The sequence below is a fragment of the Lagopus leucura genome, unplaced genomic scaffold (genome assembly GCF_019238085.1).
Source record: "Lagopus leucura isolate 7727_CA_CO unplaced genomic scaffold, USGS_WTPT01 Super-Scaffold_100009, whole genome shotgun sequence".
NCBI lineage: Eukaryota > Metazoa > Chordata > Aves > Galliformes > Phasianidae > Lagopus > Lagopus leucura.
This window is the reverse complement of record NW_024962266.1, coordinates 12,134,775-12,155,500: the sequence shown is the minus strand read 5'-3', so window position 1 is coordinate 12,155,500 and position 20,726 is coordinate 12,134,775. Positions and strand designations below refer to the sequence as shown.

General features: G+C 36.7%; 1 protein-coding gene across 2 annotated transcripts in view; it reads right to left on the bottom strand.

The window, feature by feature from the left end:
* The window catches only part of DPYD (dihydropyrimidine dehydrogenase), a 316,371-nt gene that overhangs the window by 76,665 nt on the left and 218,980 nt on the right, over nt 1–20,726 (bottom strand). For both annotated transcript variants that reach the window (XM_042873805.1, XM_042873806.1), the window contains exons 17-18: nt 9,634–9,754; nt 8,613–8,732 (exon numbers count right to left, since the gene is read on the bottom strand). In XM_042873805.1, coding sequence (XP_042729739.1) covers nt 8,613–8,732; nt 9,634–9,754 — 241 coding nt within the window. The remainder of the gene's footprint in view (nt 1–8,612; nt 8,733–9,633; nt 9,755–20,726) is intronic.

Below are 20,726 nucleotides of genomic sequence, written 5' to 3'. Positions count from 1 at the left end.
CTCAAGGTAGACCTTGCTAGAGTCTCTCGACCTTGCTCAAGCTGCATTTGGGAATTAAACAGTGAAGTTGACTTCACTGTGATTATCCATGGAGAGAGGTGAGAAAGATCAGACTGAGAGAGCTGCTGAGACTTACTAGTAAACAAACTCAGCAGTGAGGGCTTTCTCTATTTTTATCATTTTAATTATTATCTATTTGAAATTATTGTTAATATTTTAATGTTTGTGTTAGAATAAACTGAAAAGTACTTAAATGGCAAGTATTTTTCCAATAAATAATTCATTAGATTTTTTAAATGATTATACTTGAATAACTTTCAATATGAATTGTATTTTTTTATGAGAGAAATACATGCTTTTGTCAATACAGTGATCTCCTAAAGATATGGCATGAAAATACCCTGAGAGATATTTCTGTGAGCAGTTGCTTAAAATTGGATGAGGTGATCATAAGAGGAAGAGATAACATTCTCTCCTACACCTGGCAGACACAGAAAGACAATCAACCAGTGCTGACAAAGACTATGCTAACAGGTTCAGTCTTGATATTAGCAGTTCTTACCAGGTCATAACATGCATGTGCTACATTCATCTCTGCCCATTACTGCAAACAAGTTTCAATTCAAGCATCTGTACTATCAGCCTGCTTCAAAATGCTTCCACTTTTCTCTTAATTCATCTATTCCCTTCCACACTTTGTTAATGAAAGTGTCTAAACAGCTAACTGCACAAGCATTTTTTGCTTACCCATGGCAATCTCCATGATTATATGAACTTCTCCAAATCCTTTCCAGTTGCATCTAGTTGTGTGCAAAATAAAACCACAAGCTCTTTCATCCATGCTTGGACAAGCTAGGTCATAGTTTTTCTCTATTTCTGTTTTTTTTCTCACCATATTACATCTGAGTAAAATTTACAGATTTAGCTGAATCATCATCTGCATCAGCCTTCGGTAACCATCAGTAAGATTTGAAATCCTAATGGTTATCTATTCATAAAAACGAACAAACAAACAAACAAACAAAAACCTAAACACCACAAAACACATTCTTTTGGGAAATGAATTGTTTCACCTGGACATATTACATACGAGCTTTAATGTAAATGGCAAATCCTGTGTATTCAACAGCAGTGGTTTAATGATATTACAGGCTATTAAAGCAGAAGAATATGCCCGGTTGCATTTTAGAACACCGTACCAGCAACAGTTAATGATGATTTGATGGTTTTCTAGGAGTTTTGAACAAATACTGGCTTTTAGTCTGAGAGTAATGCTGGACATTTCTGTCTGATGCTCAGGGATTCAGCCAACTAACAGATACATTTGGTGAAGAATCTCATTCTAGTCATGCCCTCCCTTCCTAATTTCCCTTTTCACTGTTTTGTCGTCTTTGCCTGTTCCTCAGGGAACTGAGTGATTGATAGCCTAATCCAATGACTGTATTACAGCTGCCTCAACTTGGACTCTTTTCCTTATCATTAGCAGTTAGCCTATGGTTAAATTCACAGCTCACTGCTTGGTACAGCCCCTGAGATTTAAGGGTCTGGCCTTTAGAAAATATTTAACATAAAATTGAAATCTTGACATACTGAGAATTCAGTTCTCTGCAAGGCTTCTTTAATTAATCCAATGTACTGTACCATTGTTCTATATGAGACTGTGACATGGTGAACTGTTACTGAAGCTCACAGAGATGTGTAATTCTAAATTAAACACTCTTTTACATGTACTACACTGCATTTGTTTCCCAGGTACAAGTGCATGAATGTGAAAATTTAAATGCAATTTATAACAATAATAAAACACAAACCAATTACATTTCAGGAATAAAGACTTTTTACTCATTTCAAGCTCAGAATGAGGGATTTTTGAAGTAAGAGAAGAAAACATGGCTTTGTTTAAATGCTTTGTGAAAAGACCTACGCTTCATTCTTTTTCAGGACTCATTTAATCTTTTGGCAAATGAAATCAATTACGATCATTTTTAATCAACTACAAATGGCACCTGTGCTAGAAGTGTAAAGTGTTTTCTTTGTAGGAAAAAAATTAGCTCAAAAATACTAAATGCAAAGAAAATGTGCCTAGTTCTCTGACCCTATCTGGAAAATAATACTTATTTATAAATAGCCATGGAAGGATGTAGACCTTGATCTACGCTGTAAACCTTTGCCCTACTTCCAGTCAGTCAATGAGCTGCAAGCTTCTATGAAAATGGCAGCTGAGTCCCAGATGAAAAATTATGCATCTCATAAACTGCTATTCTGCTGAAATGTCAAGCTATGGCAGGGCTGTACCTCAAACTCAGCACTTGGCATTTTCCTTCTGTCTGCTTTGTTGCCATGAAGCAAACATGAACAGTGAGGATTTGTGTAGGGCAGGTAGCAGGCGAGCTCCCTGTCAAAAATCTATTATTAGGGCTCTGATCTCTTCTACACAGACCAGTGACGGCAGAACTCTAAGAGAAATCAGACTGCTGCAAGGACACCACAGAAAACAGGACTCTTTATGAATACTGACATAATATATGCAAATAAGGGCTTTTAAAGGCTGAGCTACATTTAAAAGAAATAATAAACCAAAATTAAAATTGTACTATGATGTATACTTGTTTTCTTGTTCCCATCTAAACTGTTTTATAAATATATGTTAATATAAATAGCATTTAACTCTCAGTAAATATTTACACTAAACAGAAGTGCATATGCATATATATATTTTGTTTTATTTCCAATGATGGGCAGCTTTTCATTCTCTGGTAGTGACCAAAATCAACAGAGCAGTCACTGAGAGAACTGTGATTATGACAGTGAATACTCTTGGTTATTGTTTTTTTTCCTCACTTTTCTTTTAAAAGGCAGCTATTACTATTATATTATTAAATTTACCTCTTTCAATTTGAATCATACATTTCAGATTATAATATATGCTCCTATTAATAATGTCAGTTATTCATATAACGTATATATTTTAATTTATGAAATAACACCTGAAAATATTCCCTTAAAAGTCACAAATGCTGTCTGATAGCATTTTTGTGAGTTTTTTTTTTTTGTTTGTTTGTTTGTTTGTTTAAGAGACAGCTTCACTAACATACTTCAAAGGTAAGTGAAATTAACCACCTCTGCTGATTTTCAACAATTATACTTTCCCCCATTTAATTACAGAATCTGCTAGCCAGCTATATTCTTTCTGACCTCTCTTGGGGTCAGCTATGAGAATAGAACCACAACTTTCTGAATCTCTCTTGTTTTGGAAAACATGCAAACATGCACACATTAATATGCTGTACCATATATCCATGCAAATAATGTCAAAATGCTACAGCACATAATAATTGGATAAATCTGTAACAGCACACAGGCATGAAGTGTTTGAACTATTACTGTAAAATCCTGCAACATTTTTGCAACAAAGCATTAATAGGATACGTAGTGAGTGCACAGCAGAGAGACATGCTTTTAACCTAAGTTTTTTGCTAAGTCCAGTCTATGGTTTTATAAATTTATCCCCTAAGGATCTGGCTTCCAGACAAAAACAAAGAAACAAACACGCGACAAAGAAGAACAAAAAAACATGGAAATTCACACAGAAGCTCTATTTTGCTTGGAATAAATATCCTATAGTGCTGCAATGTGATGTGTGATATAAAACATATCTGTAATATGGAAGTATGGTACGAGTGCTCACAAAAAAAGCTTTCTAAAATTAAAATAAATTTAAAGGAAATAAATGTTAGGAAAGCATGTAGCTGCTGACAGTATGTTAGCATTTCTCTGGGAAACCTGGCATCCTACTCTAGTACCTACAAAACACATTTTCAAAATCATATATATTTATACCGATGAAATAATCTCTTTCAGAGACGGTGATCATTATTCATTGTGAGGATAAATAACAGTATTAGCTTCTTTTTAAGAAATGAATACTCTTTACTGCATGCATAGAAGAATCTAATGTATTAAATATTCTCAAACCTGAAATACTGCTGGGTCAATTGTAAAAGCTCCTTAATGGAAACCAAATGATGCCTCTACTTCTGCAGGTATGATAGTAATACAGTCTAGGGAGCCATATCTTAATTGCCATGTTTTTCTTTCATTCCAAGGGCTTATTTCCATAGTTATGTTTTGGAGGCTTTATCAGGACATTTTCACTTTTTCAGTAAGGAGTACTTCCTGGAAACCTATAAAAAGAAGGATGAACACCTGGCCCCTTTAACTGCACTGTCCTCTCATGTAACAGGTCCACAAAAATGAGAAGGGCTACAGTAGCCCTTGGGCTCAGCTGAAGCTCTGTGGTGCCAATTAGAAAAGAATTTTCTTCAGAAAATACAAATTCGTCAAATTTACTGCGATTTTTTTTCCCTGCAAAGATTTTCTGGCACCAGAAGAGAGGTAGAAAGTACAGAAAAACACAGGAGATTTCACCATGTTCAATAGTCAGGGATAAACCTTGTGTCCAGGAGACCCGGGTGGGACTCACATCAGGGATTTAAAACTCGGTCTCCCAAATCACACAGTCATACAGGTCAGCAGGCTTTGCTACAGATACTGCGTATCCTGTGAGAGCTGTTTCACTTTGTATTAATAATTCAATATTTGCAGGGAAGAGGGGGAGATAGAGAGAGACTAATTCTACAGTCCAGTGGCCAAACGCTCACCTGGGATACTGAAATCCTCCCTGTCAAAACCACCCACCACACAGCAGGGTAGGATGGAGGAAACAGCCGTGCTTCTCACAGTTTAGTAATTTTCAGCTGATTGAATTATATCAGAACAGGAAGGTCACTTCCTGAGCACTGGCCGGGAAGCAAACACTAATTGTGACAACTTTAAATTAATGGGGTTTTTAACTAATCTCATTAAGTCTATGCATCTTTGAAATACTTACATAATATGCTAGAACTTTAAAAAAAAAAAAACACAAAACAAAACAAAAAAAAACAAACAGATAAATGAATCTTTTCCCAAAGACAATTCAGAATCTGTTTTTTTAGTTTTTATTAATGTTGGACAAACCACAATAAACAACCTGTCACTTACTCATCTAAAAAGAATTAAAAAGCCAATCCCTTTGCAGGGGTAATCTGTTCTAGGAAGAAGAACAACAACCTTCCTGCATTGCTGCCTCAAATGCAGCTGATGAAGAGCAAAGAGGACAAGGGGAAGGCGCACATGGAAAATCTTTGTTCAGTACATCACCATCTATGAGCACGTTTTTAAACAGCGGAAGGTAGGGAAGACTGCAAGTCAAAATGTCAGGCTGCTGCTAGGCAAGGAGATTAACAGACTTTCATTATTTGCACTTCTATGGAAACCTTCATCAAACTCACTAGAGTGTTACACTCACCTGGAGAGGGTAAGCCGCACTGTATTAAGAAATGTGTGGCCATTGTTAATTGATGACATGGTGAAGAACAGCTGTCCTCTAAGTGCCCAGCTTCCACAAACGCTACACAGCCCTGCTGCTGGGTCCCTGGCAGCACTGGCCACCATGCTGCTCATCCCTCCCAGCAGCCTGCTTCAGGCTGTTAGCAGAATCCTTCAGCCAGTGGGCAGCAGCCAGTCTACTGCCCTGTGTCTGAGCGTAGAACGTTGGCCTTCACACTGGGAGCTGAGGGTAACCTCAAGCATTCCATTGGCCACCTGCTGCCACTTCCACTGCATTGTCTCTGGTGAAGCACTGGCACAGGTTGACCAGATGGGAGAGATGGTGGGTGCCCTGTCCCTACAGACATTCAAGGTCAGGCTGAATGGGGCTCTGAGGAACCTGATGAAGCTGTCAGCAACCCTGTTAATTGCAGGGGAATTGAGCTAGATGGCCTTTAAAAGCCTCTGACTTTTTTGGGGAGTTGGGGAGTTTCCTACAAGTCATGTATAAAGAGAGTGGGGAAACACAAGATAAACTTTTTTTTAAAAAAAAAAATCCAGTTCAATCCAGCACCAAAAGTCCATTATGAACCATTCCTCACAACCAGGTGACCCCAGGGGCAACCAGCTGCAAGCTGCGGTGGGTTTCCAGACCCCGACAGGTCCCCTCATGAGAAGGCTGCCATCTCTTGCAGCCATACCACACAGCACTGGCAGTGCGACAGCCCTGTAGGTGCAGGACCTCACCTCATCAGCTCCTGTGCTGTAGGTCCCTGCCACGTATGGGCCAGCTCTAGGCCAGAAGAGAAAGAGAATCCGTGCAATTGGAAAAAATCCAGAAAGCAAGACACAACTTGGCTGTGCTCTGTATCTGCTCTAGGTTTGCTCACTGGAAAACATAAAACAGCCGTGCTTTGGAAGAACATGTAGAAAAAAACCCAAACTTATCACTTCTGTAACAACATTGACTTTCACTTAAAAATGAATTATATCTTGAGAGGAATTATTTGAAACAAACAACAAAAGCTCATTCACTATATCAGACAATACAGTGGAACAAAATAGAACAACAAGTTTAAGCAAACGAAAATGGGAAAGCGACTTTTGTGTGAGGAGCACAAGGCACTCTCTGGGGAGACTGTAGGCACGTAGGTGGTGTTACTGCCATTTAGCTGACAGGAGAATGGCGCAGCAAAAGGTCAAGCATCTGCCTGCAGGCCATGGCCAGGGACAGAGCTCAGGACCATGGTCGCCCGCCCCTTGCTCTGACAAGGCCAGTGCTTTCCCATTTTTTGCCTTCTCACAAGCATGCTAGCTCTCCTGATTTAAAATTGCTGTCCTAGTTTTGAAAATTTGTATACTATTATACCCTGATCACTGAGCAGGAAATACTGCGATGTGTGTGCAGCATCTATTGAATTTATTGGCTATGTGGCTTTCTTTCGCACAATGAGTTGTGGGATTGGAACCTACTGATGTCAATCAGTAAGAACCAGCAAGAAACCTTTATTTATTTGTCTGCAACAGTACACTCTTTGAAAACAGCACTTCCAATGTTTTTCATATTTTTTAAATATGCATCAGATTTGCATCATAGGTAATAGTGCATTCCAAAAAATCACCTTCTATTTCCTTTGATATGTGCAAAACTTCAGGAAGAAAAATACATTTCTATACTTACATACAAGCACCCACACATTATATAAATAAAAGAAATGGAGAACTTTTCCTTGAGTCTCATTTATAACAGAATTACAAAACACAGAAATGCTGCGCATCCAGGTACCACTATAATTTACACTACATGCATGTTTTAAATTCGTGACATGAGACACACATTTCATACGGCAGCCATCTTATAGATTTTATTAGACAGACTTATGGTTGGAAGTATTATTCAGAAATTGCAACTTAAATGAGAAAATGTGAATGGTCTTACTTATATAAAATACTACTGCAATAGTTCTTTTATTAATTTTTAATGCACAGCACCCACTGTGACCTCCTTTATTCTTTTCCTGTCAACATGGCAGGCTAGAGAAATTGAAATGGGCTGTAGCCATTCTTTCCTTGTTCCCCTTTTCCTCCCATTTTGCATAATATTAAAATTATAACATCTTATTGGACTGTCACTGTGAAATAATCATTATGCAATAGGTATAACATTTTTTTTTCTGATTGTTATCTGCCTCTTGCCTTTTAGCGTTCTCTAAAAAATTCCAAATTCCATGCAGTTATCTAAGGCAATAAAGCAATTTTACAATGAACATACTTGTCTGAATTAAAGTTTGTTTAAACGGTGTCTTTTGCTGCATTTCTTATGGTTCTCTAAGGATAACATCAGTTGCATAAAATAAAGCCTTTTTTTTGCCTGTTTGATTTTTTCTGATTATGTTTTTGGGGTGCAGTGAGAGGCGGGCCTGATAAAATAATGTTTGACAATCATGAGGACACTATTACTTCTGTTACATTTATTTACTGCTACCTCTATCACCAAGGAGACTAATCTCCATACCAGTGAAGTCAAGAAGTTCACAGTATTGTCTTTGCAGGGCCAAGTTCATGTTGTCACAGCAACAGAGTGCATAGGGTCAATAGATTAATTCATTAGTGTGCAAAAGCACTGAACTGGAGTGTAAGAGTTTTGTTGCTGGTTTTAAAATTAAACTGTGAAGCAGATTTGGAAATACGGTCTATGCAAGTTCTGAATATATATTTCAAGGAATAAACTACAGAAAATGCATATATTTGCCTAATACGATATATCATTTTTCCCACAGTAGGAAGAGGATGAAATAATCTACTTTGAAGAGGTGCATTCAGTGGGAAGGCAGGAGGATAAGCCAGAGTTCGGGCTATGAAATATACACTGCATTTGGATTGTTGATATTTCCTCCTACAATGCCCTTTCATTAGCCTCTGTCTAACGCGGGGCTTGACAATTGTGACAGAATGAAAAATTTGAGGAAAAGCAAGGGTCACAAGAGAAGAGATTTTGCTCCCTCTCCAGTGACCCTATCACAGTATTCTGATGCAGCGTTTTTACCATTAAGGAAAGGGCAACACAAGAGCCTTCACACTTAATCTGTTCCATCTGTCATGACTATTAGAAACATTGACCAGCAGTGAGCTTTAAGGACTCGGTGCGACTGCAGACATGATATTCTAGCCCACTACAAGGACCTCCTGATGTTCTGAAAGCCTCCAAGGAAGCAGTATGCATCAAAAAGGGCAACACCTACCTGACACGCCACCATATGTGGTCCTCAGTCCTGCACCAACTGCTGGCCAAGGTGTGCCGTCTGCTTTCAGTCCCATCAGTCCTGACACTGTGTTGGTGGCTGTAACACCATCTGCGCCACCTGTGAAAGGGAAGGTCAGTCACTTTTTGTTAAATAATGAGTATAAGAACAAGAGAGGAAAAAAATACAACAGAAAAACGGTGAAACTGTAAAATAACTAGAATTTCAAATAAACAGCTGAAGACAGAAAGCAACAAACTGTACAGGGATGCGCAGAAGTGTCCTCAAAACCAGTCCAGGGCTGACTAATTTAACGTTAGCTTTTCAGCAGGCTGCATCAGTTGAAAGAGGTGTTAAGGTTACAAGACTGCACCAAGGAAATAGGGGGAGACAGGCAGATCTCTGCAGTTCAGCTGTGTGAGTTGTAATCTACTACAGTGGCTGTTTGACACTGGAAGACACCCCAACACTGAGGGCACCCCCTCCAAGCTGCCAACAGCAGCTCTTTATTGACCAGGCAGCCCTTATTCTATGTTCTTACTGTGAGAAATACTCAACAGATAAAGAACGACTGTTTCTAAGAGATGGATTAATAAACCTACTTTTAAATTATTTTCCTACCCTGCTGTATTTTAAGCTGTAAGGAAGGAAAAAAATATATATGCCCTCAAATGTTGCATCTCATTTCTCAGGACACACTATTTTTACTACTAAACATAAGAATAAGGGAAAGTTCAGTGGTGTGGTAAACACATATGAAAACAATAATAGAAATATGAGTGAGCAAACAAAATTATGTTTTAATGTTAATCTAATCTAATTATCTTTATATATCGCTGTATTCTATAATAAAACGTGAACAAAATTAAGAAACATTTGATCACAGTATTCATCTAAACATCACAAAAATTGTTTTCGTATTTAATACTGTTATCTGTTATTATTTCTGCAAGTCTCCCATGTCCCCTCCACATCCAGCAGATTAGTAAATCTGCACAGCTTGTGCAGTGGAGTCAGTTACCTTCCTGTGCAGCCATTGCAATATTCACAATATCAGTGACATTTGGGGTCAGCTTGGCAAAGAAAGGAATCTGAACAGCTTGTCTAACCCAGCGACAGATGTTCCGCACCAGCTCTGGATCCTGTTCAAATAGGTCAGATAAATATAGAACATAATTAAAAGTAATATGAACAAAAGGTATATCAAGGCAATAGAAAACACTGCTATAAGTGGCTGTACTGTGATTTTCTGAAATTACACGTTGGGACCAAACATCATCTCACTAGTTAGCTTATTTAAGACACATCTAGTAACTGCATATTCATTACAGAAAGGTTAGCCCATGAAAAGAAGAAAATTTCCTTTTTTGCACAAGACAACAACATCACAAAATGTTCCCTTGCCAGAGTTAGGAACAATATATTTTGGACAGAAAGAGAGTGTCCTTATCCATATATTTTAAATATTACTATTCAACTTTAATGGCTTACTTTACGTAAGGTGAGATGAAAATAATCACAATCATGTCAAATAATGCAACTCTGAGTATTGGCTGATTGTGCCTTGATCAGAACAATAAGGATGAGTCAAGGTTGAAAGGCTATCAGAATGCAATTCAGCATTTCTGGACTCTTTTCTGACCAGGCAGACTAACTCGGGACATCCAAAATGTAAATGAAAGATCAAAATCTGCTCTTTTAGAGCACAAAATCAAAATCAGTTGTTTGCTTTTTATGACTTCCAGGCATTTAATTCACTTATGGGTACCATGCAGACAGTAATCTATCCTCTGCTATCCTCTGCAATGAAAACACCACAGTGAAACTGACACTGTGATTCTGGCACACATTCTGGCTCAATTATTCTCCAATATTATTAGGGTGTGTGCTGCTGTTTTTTGTTTTTCACTTTTTTTTTTTTCCTCCCCTGTTGCCTATTAATGTTTTTCAACAAATATCTTAAAATTTGCAGCACTAAAGCATGCAGAACATGATGCACAACCTGATTCAAGAAAAAGAACTGTTACAAGATTTACTACAAGTATAACCTGTGGGTAGGTTAATTGGTATTGCAGCAATTATTTACATTTGCTAAATCTTTATCACTCTCACAGATAATTAGGTCTGTCACAAAAGAAAAATTCTCTCCCATTTGGATATTGTAAAAATTCAGAAAGCTGCATTGTTATGAAAATGGGATAAAGCTAAATGAAGTTTAGCTTAAAACAATCCAGTGCAGATCAAGAATCTTTTCAGTTTAGTGAACACACAGGTAACGTTCTCTTGCTGTTTTTGTCATTCCACATCAGCAGTAAAATGCAAACATAACATAGAGGCTGCATTCCAAGAGAGTACACAGTGCTGGATGTGAATAGTAAAATCTTGAGACTTAGCAGAGCCATTCCAATAGAAATGGTCATCTCCCTACTCATGAGCTTCGATGAAATATGGATGAACACTGCACTGGCAGTATGAAAGTAGTTGCATCTTTGACTTTAATTTCTCTTTTAAGATTTCTTGAGGCTCAATGCAGAAATGAGAGACCCTCTAGAAGATGTGAATTGTATATTCCTCATGTAAATAATTCTCCTCAGAAAACCCCACAATAATGTTGACACTGCATAACTCATTATGCTGACTTCATGATGGCTGTAGTGCTGTCACATAAAATCTTATTCCAACACACATTAGCACTTTAAAATTTTAGTTATTTTAATCTGCATTCAACAATAACTCATTAACAGACCTCTTCGGTTCACATTAGCCCATTTTCCACCCTATCTAAGACAGTTTAGCCAGTCCTTAAGAGTTTATCTTTGGACAGAGAGGGATTTGTAGAGTTCACACTAGAAGACAGCTTTTGAGAAAGATTTAAGTGATCAAAAAGACAGAATTTACTTCTAAGAGCAATCATTGACTAAAAAATTATCCCAATTTGAAATGCAGTTCTAAATTTAACTTTTCTAGGAATTTTTATTTTTATCATATTCAGAACAGTTTTAAACTCAGGTGCAAAATTAACAAGGTAAATAACCTGATACCAATCACTAGTTTTAAAGCGGTCATATACAGACTTAAATTTACTTACATATTTTGCTGATTCAGGCCAATTTACAAAGTCCATTTAATCATTCTTAGCAGAGACTGGATTTATAAAACATTCAAAGGATGAGAATATAACTTGTAAGGAAATGGACCCTGAGGCACATAAATTGTGTTACAAAAATCTCCCCTAAAAATACTTATGTCACTGTAAATGCAATATAAATAACTATAAATACTTCTTTTTTTTTTTTTTTTACTCCAATTCAACTTTATGACAATGCCTGTAACTTTTATCATGATAAAAGTGATTTGTGAAGCCTGCAAAGTTAAGAAGCATTTTCTAAATGGCTTGATACTTAAAATCAGCTATATGTGCAGCTATGAGCTGTAAAAACAATTGGGCATTTTCATTTGCAAATCAGCAATCAACTAAAACATTATTCTGCTTAAGCTAGTCCATTTTTTAACGCTTCTATTACACATATTTAGGTTTTTAAGTTTTGTTATTAATGATTATGCAGTGCAATTGATACAGAATTTGTACCACAGTTTTGCTGCTTGTGTTAATCCGGAATGACCAAATACTTTGATGGACTTGAACATCTATTGCTACCACCCTTAATTTACCTGCTGCACCTTTATTTTTGTTTGTTTTTTAACCATCTAAATGAAACTTTATGAAGTTACTGTCAGCTAAGACATAATACTGATTCATGCACTGTATCTACAGGAATCTGTTGGTAATTTAATGTCATATGTAGTCTCTTTTGGTATGAGATGAACATCACTGTGTTTTCTGTCTTCCTGTTCTTAATCAAATATTGCTTGTTTATTCCAAAGGCACAGGAGATTTTAATGTTACAGAGGTTGTCTTTTTACTTCCCCAAACAGCAGTACAGATTCATTTTTTCCTGAATATTCATTATAGCCTTGGGCTAAAAGGAGCTTTTAATCCTAACTACTCATTGCCAATGGGTAGATATACTAGAGGAAAAACAACTAGTCCCCTTTTTTTTCTAAATGATCACGTGATAACTTTAACTACAACAATACCTATAAGTACTCAAAAAATTAAAGCAGCAAGTTGCCTTCTGATTATATTTGGCATTGGTAATGAGATGAATCCCACATCCTATTGTCCCTAAGGCAGATACATCCTGAATATTTAACAACGAACATGAAAATGCTATGCAGACAGTATGTAATCCCTCCATGTATTTCATGGAAATAAATGAAACTATGAAGAGATTACAACAGAAATGTCTGGCTGTACTAATTCTAATTGCAGAGGATTCATTTTGCCTCTGAATTAATTTAAATGCCATAAAGTTGATACGGGTTTCTTATATGTGGTTGATAGTCAAGTGAGGTGGCGAGTATCCCCCCTCAGTGCAGTCTTGTGGTGACAGACTTTCCTTCTGTAGTGGTTCTCCAGAAAATAATTCCTCATACACCTATTTCCATTGGAGGAATTTTTTGTGATGTGACACTTGTACACCACAGTAAGTACGTTTTCCAAAATAGTATGGATTGCTACAGGACATGGAAAGAAGCTTTTTATGTTCAGGAATGATGACACAAAATGACTTTGAGTAAGAATTTGCAACATTGGGCTTTTAAATTTGAATCATGTATAATTCTCACTATTTCATTCAACAATAGACTGAAAAGGATGGGTTAAATCTGTTGTCAACTCAAGTTCTGTTTGAGAGCCCACTAGGTCTAACATGCACTCTCTCAAAAAGAAGGAAGGAGAAAAGTCTCTGTCATCTGCAGCTACCATGTAGATTTTCTTAGAGGCGATGCTATAGTTTCCTTGTCAACATTACAGTGGCACTACCTCCCACAGTCTACAGTGTGAGCAGGTGTTGGTGAGATACATTTGCAGCAGCCTTAATGAGGGAGTAACGACAATTCCTATAGATTCCTCATCCATTCAATTCACTCCATAAACTAAAGATGTAGATCTGGAGAAAAACTTTTTACAGAGATCACATATATCCTATATATCAAGGCCATAGGACTTGATAAGCTGATATGCTTTTTTTTTTTTTTTTTTTTTAATGTCTATCACGTATTTCTTTTCCAGATCAAAAATGGAGCTAGAAAAAAATTAGGAAGCAATAAATAAGTAAACAAACAAATAAATAAATCTCAACACTCTTCATATGTGAAGAATTACTGTTTTGTCATTCCTTCAAATATGAAGGAAAAATTAAAGTGTGGGAATTTCAGCTTAAAGCATTTCAAGTTAGAATCTTTAACAACCATCTTTTCCCATATTATTCTCACTCTTTTGCACATTATATGGAGCAAAGACTGCTTTTCTCCATTATCCTCTGAAATGCCCAACATTGCCCTCATAGAACTGACTTAAATACAGAACTGCAATCAATCAGCAAAGAAGACAACATTTCTGAATATCCTAGTTAATTTTACTTCTGTTATCCTAGAGAGGGGCACTTTAGTTTGTGTATTCATACAATTTCAAGCAATTAAAGCTAAAAATTTGTTTGAAGACTGTCAATTTAATGGGAAGGATTTCCCAAGATAGAAGAAAATAACTCTCGTCTGAAGAAAAAAAAAGTTTCATCATTTCTCAAGAAATTTGACAGCTTTTGGTCAACATCTATTGACCACAGCTGTCAAAAAGAAAAAATTGAGGCAGTTTAAGTCAAGGCAGGAATAACAGTTTTCACAGTTGTTTGTGAAGATACATAAACAATGAATGCTCTGAAAATAACGCCCCTTATTTTATTATATTGGCCCATGACATCAGGGCAAATGTTGGTGGTATGGCAACAGAGGTCAAACCTTCCCACCGATATTACATTATATTTTGTTTCCATTTTGCTCTATCTGTTGTAGTTTCCAAGGAAATAAACAAAAAGGCAACACTTACGGTTAACTTACCTATGTGTATGAATATATATATATATACACACACACACACCACTTTGGAGGAAGAATTTCTAAAAAAATTCAATGATGAATATAAGAAGAATCAATCAAGGTCCACACTGTCACCATTTTACTAAACTTTCAGAATGATGATATGCACCATGACTACTATTCACTGCTTTAATTCATGAATATACCTATCTTTTTTAAAATGCTTTTTTCCTTTAAGAAATACTCTAAGAGAAGTCTGCTAGGTAAACGCATGCATTTACATATATATATTTTCACTTACTGAGGGTTCTTTTTATGATATGAATAAAGCCAACAAATCTATTATATCTTTAAACTGAAGAGATATCATGTGGCTTCTATGAATAAGCTTGTAATGCTAATGAAATAAGCATATATTTGCTTAGAAAATATGGTGAACTAAAATGTAGAAATATAGCTTAGAAAATTCTTCTTAGGTTTCCCAGCTTACGTTCTCTCTTTTCGTTACAGAAATTTCATTTATGCAAAAACATCACCATTTGGAAACCACATACAGACTCCATTTGTGTTTATATTTATTTCTATTTAATTTTATTTCTATAGCTTAAACTTAAATTCATTCATATCATTTATTATACGCTTTATCTATCTTTGTATACTATGTATTTATTAAAGCCTCTTAATTTGTATCTGCTTTTAACCATGCACAGTTCTAAGCAATAACCTCATGACTTTATTCAAAAATTATTTATTTTCTCTTTTATATTATATGAACTGAAAAAGCCCTCCCTCTTAGCTTTGTTCTTACGTGCTAGGACTTCATTACTTTAAAGTGGAGCTGCAAGCACGGCATTGTGATTTCAGCAGCTTCTCTTCAGATCAGTCACTACAAGTTCCACTTGAGAGAGCCTAATGTAGATTCTCCTTCTTTTTCCAGTCGTACCAGTGTGCCACTGAACAAAATCAAGTCACTCAAGATTAGGCCCAGGCTTTGGTCATGGCTGAGCAGAGAAGTCAAAGCTCTGAAACCAAGTCTACACTAGCAGAGATAGCAGAGCAGGTACTGAGAAAAGCCAGTGATATTACACAGCGACACTACTGTATTTCTCATAATTAGGCTACTTCAAAAATTTGAAAAGAAATTTGGTGCATGTAAATAGAAAACAGCTAGCCAAATCAATCTTAAAAGGCTAACAAAATGTTTTCATAGAATCTGAATTTCAAAATAAGCTCCAACTTCAGCAGATTTCCATCCTGTTCTTTCTTGCCCTCATTTGGCATCACAGTCACCATTTGTTAGTTCTCCAGCTCTTCAATTAGAAGGTTTAAAAGATGTTAAAAGCATAGTAACAAACAGCCTTTGATCACCTCTCTCTATCCCAGGTGAAAAAAATAAGCACAATAAATTGTTACAGCATTTCCTTCTTTTAGTACACTGCTAGATATATACCAATGAACAATGCTTAACAGTATGTTAAGGAAAAACACTCCAAACCCACCCACAGAAAACTGTACGGATAAGTGTTTAACGTATTTCATCTAATAGCATCCAGTATTAACATAGGTCAGTATCCAAACTCAAAAATACATTTATCAAAGGACTGTGTGGGAGATCCACTTTGGATTCCTTATTAACAGGATGGTACTCCCACACTTCTTTCGCAGTCCTTTTCTTAAGGACCGTGAAGATAACCAACATGAAGACAAGGTCAAAAATGAGCTGGAAATTTTTGATTGACCGATACACAACAGTACAGAACATAGGTTTGTACTGGGGGTGGAGAAATGATAAGAGGGATGTCAAGATCAAAAACAAGTGAGACTGGAAAGGTTTGTGGCTGTCTCTATTTAGTCAGCTTTGCAATTATTCACTTTTTCATATCATGTGAAAGCTTTTTTGCTTTCTCTCCACCACTGAGAGAAAGACAACTGAATTTATTTTGAAAACTGAGTCTTATTTTTAAGTGGATGGTTGAACCATAACATTTTTCTTCATTCTAAATTTCTTTTTTTTTTTTTTTTTTTTTTTTTGTACATTAAAAACGTAATCTAAACAACCAGAAGAAACAACATTGTTAAAAAAAATCTACTTTTAAAACAAACTACAAGGCTTAAGAAATGTTATAGGTATATCTAATTGAGATAGGTCAGCTAAAACTGTAGGAATCACTATTTACAGATATTGATTTTAATGCAACATAACAGGACTCGGACATAACCATTATTTTTCTTGGTTGTCAGAATAGAGGTTAATAATTGTTGGCCTGAAAGGGTCAAACACAGACTGCCAATTCAAATCAGATTTTGTTCCGATACCAACTGTGTCTAAACCTTCAATGAAATATGTGAAACAGCATACTTACCTTTAATAAGCATCTCAGAGACACTAACCAGGAAGATTTATTTATCAACAGTGGTGGTGTTGATTAACATGTACAAATGCTTTTATATCCTTGACAAAATATTTTATCTTGGTAGTTTCTAGCAATCAAAATATTTTTTCTCGTATCACTGTAAAAAGCAGTACACAGAATGATTTGACAATATTTCACTTCCTTAGTTCACGCAGAGTTTACCTTCTAGAAAGCATAAAGGTCTGATAAGGTTTACATCACAGGCAAAAAAATTTCAAAGGAAAGCATATAGCTTGAATGTGCAAGTGCTGCAGCTACAAGTAGGTTTTGCCTGTGGTGATCTTGGTAAGCTCTTTGTCCCTCTTCTATAGCAAAGAGGCAGAAAAAAACCAGAAACTTGAAAAAACAAAAAACAAACAAATAAAACAAAAACAAAAAACTATATTCTGAGGATTTCCCACTGAGTTTTAAAATAATAGTCACATGGGCTCTAATTCAGATTTGATCTGCTGTAAATAGCAAGCCCTCTAGTGCACTAATTTTACTAGAAGGTGAGGCAAAATTTTTCAAGTATGAATCTAATCCTGAGAATCTTCCTTGTAGGCAGGGAAGAGACTTTGTTAATTACTTTTATCAAATGGTAGCATAAAACTCTAAGCATAGAAGGAAAAGCTATTAACATGCACAGTGTAGTTAACTTTTATCATGCACCAAGATGAACAATCTGAAACTGCTTTGTTTTATTTGCAGATAGGTACTTACTGCTGATCTTTTCTTTTCCTGTTTACTGGACATGCTAGAAACAAATGCAGCAAGTTATGTAGCAAACACGGATCCAAACGCAAAGCAGCCGACAGGATCAGTAAAAAGACAAACACTTAATGGTTGTAGACCACAGACCTGAATTTTCTATATTTCCCTTTTCTGAAACTTTCTCAGTGCATGAAAACACAACTGCATGAATAAGTACAGGTTGCCATTTGTTTTTTAAGAAAATCATGCTTTTCCTTCTTTCTGGAAAGCACCAACAATATATTCTGTCATAGTTAGGCCACTGAAGTGCCATTAAAACAGCCCAAATCTTTTTTATTTCTTTTAAAAAGAGTAGCAGCTCACTTATATTTTGGAGGAACTGACCTTCTTTTTGACACTTGTTATCCATAATGTGAACTTCAGCTGAAATGCTTCCATCACAGTGAGACTGAAAATAAGGTTATCCCCAACTTACCATCATATCTTCATGAATTTCAAGAAAATAGAATAATTTTTGCATTTTCTAAGAAAACTGATTCTATAGAGAATGCTTTCCATATGCAAACAAAAATCATTGCACATAAAAAATACGCAAATTTTTTCAACACCCACACCATGTCTTTAAAACACTGCAGTAAGGTGGTAGTGCTGTTAACATTTCTTCCCAGTCTATAATCTCATTTTTATTTTCTATTTTGAGTTTTGAGAAATTCAATTAAATTTTTTTCAAAGTAATAGGGGTGGATTAAATATTGTCAAACAGCAATGTAAAATACAGAATGGTTTTCTGATGATGAAGTTATTAAACTATGCATCTTAATTCATTTCTTCTCAAGTGTATGAAAAACAGAAGTCTTAAGACAAAATAGCAATTAACAGCCATAATTCATTATTAAGCATTGTCTCCTTTTATGTGCTGCAAGAAAGCAGAACACACGAGCACTAAAAGGACATACGGAACTAAAGACGTGGAAGAAATCCATTTAAACCGCGACATTTCCTCGCCCCTGGATCCCACGAGACCAATAGGAAGGGAATGGAAGACAGGTCCCAAGAGAGGTGGCTGAGCTCTCCAACCAGCAGTGACCACTCAGTCAGGAAGCTCTTTCTCTTGAGAATCAGCCCACAAAACACACCTTCTGGCTTGAGAAAAAACGTGCATGAGTTGAAAGAGGGAGCCGGCAGCAGCCTTTCTCCTCACATGCCCCCCATCCCCTCAGCGACATGATGCCAAACACTTTGTCCCTGCAGTGCACCAGGGCCTCCTTGGGCCTGTTAGCACTTTGCTGCAGAAGATCACTTGGGCTGGGTGGCCCTTTGCTCTCTGACCAAAGTGCAGGACTAGTGAACAGCTCAGGGAGAAGCAGCGCATGCCATCACCTCTGCCTGCAGTGACAAATGAGCAGCACCGTCAGCACCTCAGCTACAAAATCCTTAGTCTGAGTCTGCACCTGGAGATCTCACCTCCTGCGTCTGACCAAGCTTTCCTATGCTCATACCCATCAGTTAGGGCAGCAGACAACTCTTCTTCTCTGCTCAGCTGCCTAGTTTTATGAAACATGGAAATGCAACATCTTCGAAACAGTTTCATCTGTGAGAGATTTCACTGAAACAGGTCACTTGGCTAAAAAGTGCCCCAAAGTAACAGAGTGGGCTGAAAGACATAAAGGCAGTTACGCCTTATTCTCTTAAGACCCAAAACTGATGAGAGCAGCCAATGCTGGAGAACAATATAAAGCCTGAAACCTCATCACAATCATCAACAGTAACCACAGTTCAGTTACATGGGATTTTGGGGGGGGAGAATGCTATCACTGCTGTTACAGCACAGCACAACACCATCCTGCTGTACTTTGCATTAATTTATTGCAGTAACTGATACAAAAGAGGAGGAACTAATTCTGCCTGCAGGACTCAATGAATTATACTTAACCAGCATATTATTGTAGGGTGATACTAGAATGCCACATGAACGCAGATATAATCAAATTCTGTTTGGGGCATCATTTATTTAAAATACTTCAAGCTCCTTGCTGTCAGAGCAACAGCGAATTATCATGCTATGCTGTGCACTTCAATTAAGAAACAGCCTCATCTTTCCTATTTCCAAGGTACAGCAGAGCAAATCTAATTGTTCCATGCAGCTAGTTTTCATCTTTCCAGAGTAACCACAGCTTTTGTTACCCATTTTTTTTTTTTTTGTTTTATTTTCTTTGCTTTTTGTTTTTTACAGACTTCTCTTCTTCTGAAAGAGGAAATGTGGGCTTTTATGAAACTTGCATCCTAATTGCAGGCAATAAACACAAACACAGCAGCAGAGCCTGTAGCAAGCAGAGTTTAAGTAAAACAAAAATAAAGGTAAGAAAAGATCTATGAAGCAAGCTCATTTTACATGTGATCTGAATAGTTAACTAACCAGGATCTGCATTTCAGTGCTCACAAGAGAAATATATGTCTCCTTCAATATAAAATAAGAAAACCAAACAGTCTCTCTAACCTATAGTTTTAATGCTGAGATAGGCAGATATTTTATATATTAGAAGTTAGATTGTATGACTAATTAATGAGAAATATTTATCAGCCAGGATGTTATTAGTTTTTAAAATATTTGTTCATGGCATAAAAAAATCTCTGTTCTTGTACTTAGGCTCAGATATTTGATTGTCTTTTTTTAAAAAGTATGGAAAGTTCCTGTCTGCTTCGGAAATGCAACTAATGTGTTCAACTTGAGATCTCTACTTCATGCTGAAGATCTCACTCCAGTGAACAAGTATCTGTGCCTCCCCTTATCCACAAATAGGTCGCTGTCTCTGATAAAACAATGCAATACCTTCTGATAGAAATTCTGTAGAGTGAAGCCACAGAAACACAGAAATGTTGGTTTGAAATGACTTGTGGAGGTCAGCTAGACCTAGCTCTGTACTGAGTGAGAACAATGCCAACAACAGATGAGGTTAGCTACAGCTTTACACTAAGCCCTGAAAATTCCAGAGATGGTGGTTACACAGCCCTGCCGGGCAGCATACAGCAGTGCTGGATTGCCTCCTGGGTGAATTTTTTCCTGATGCCC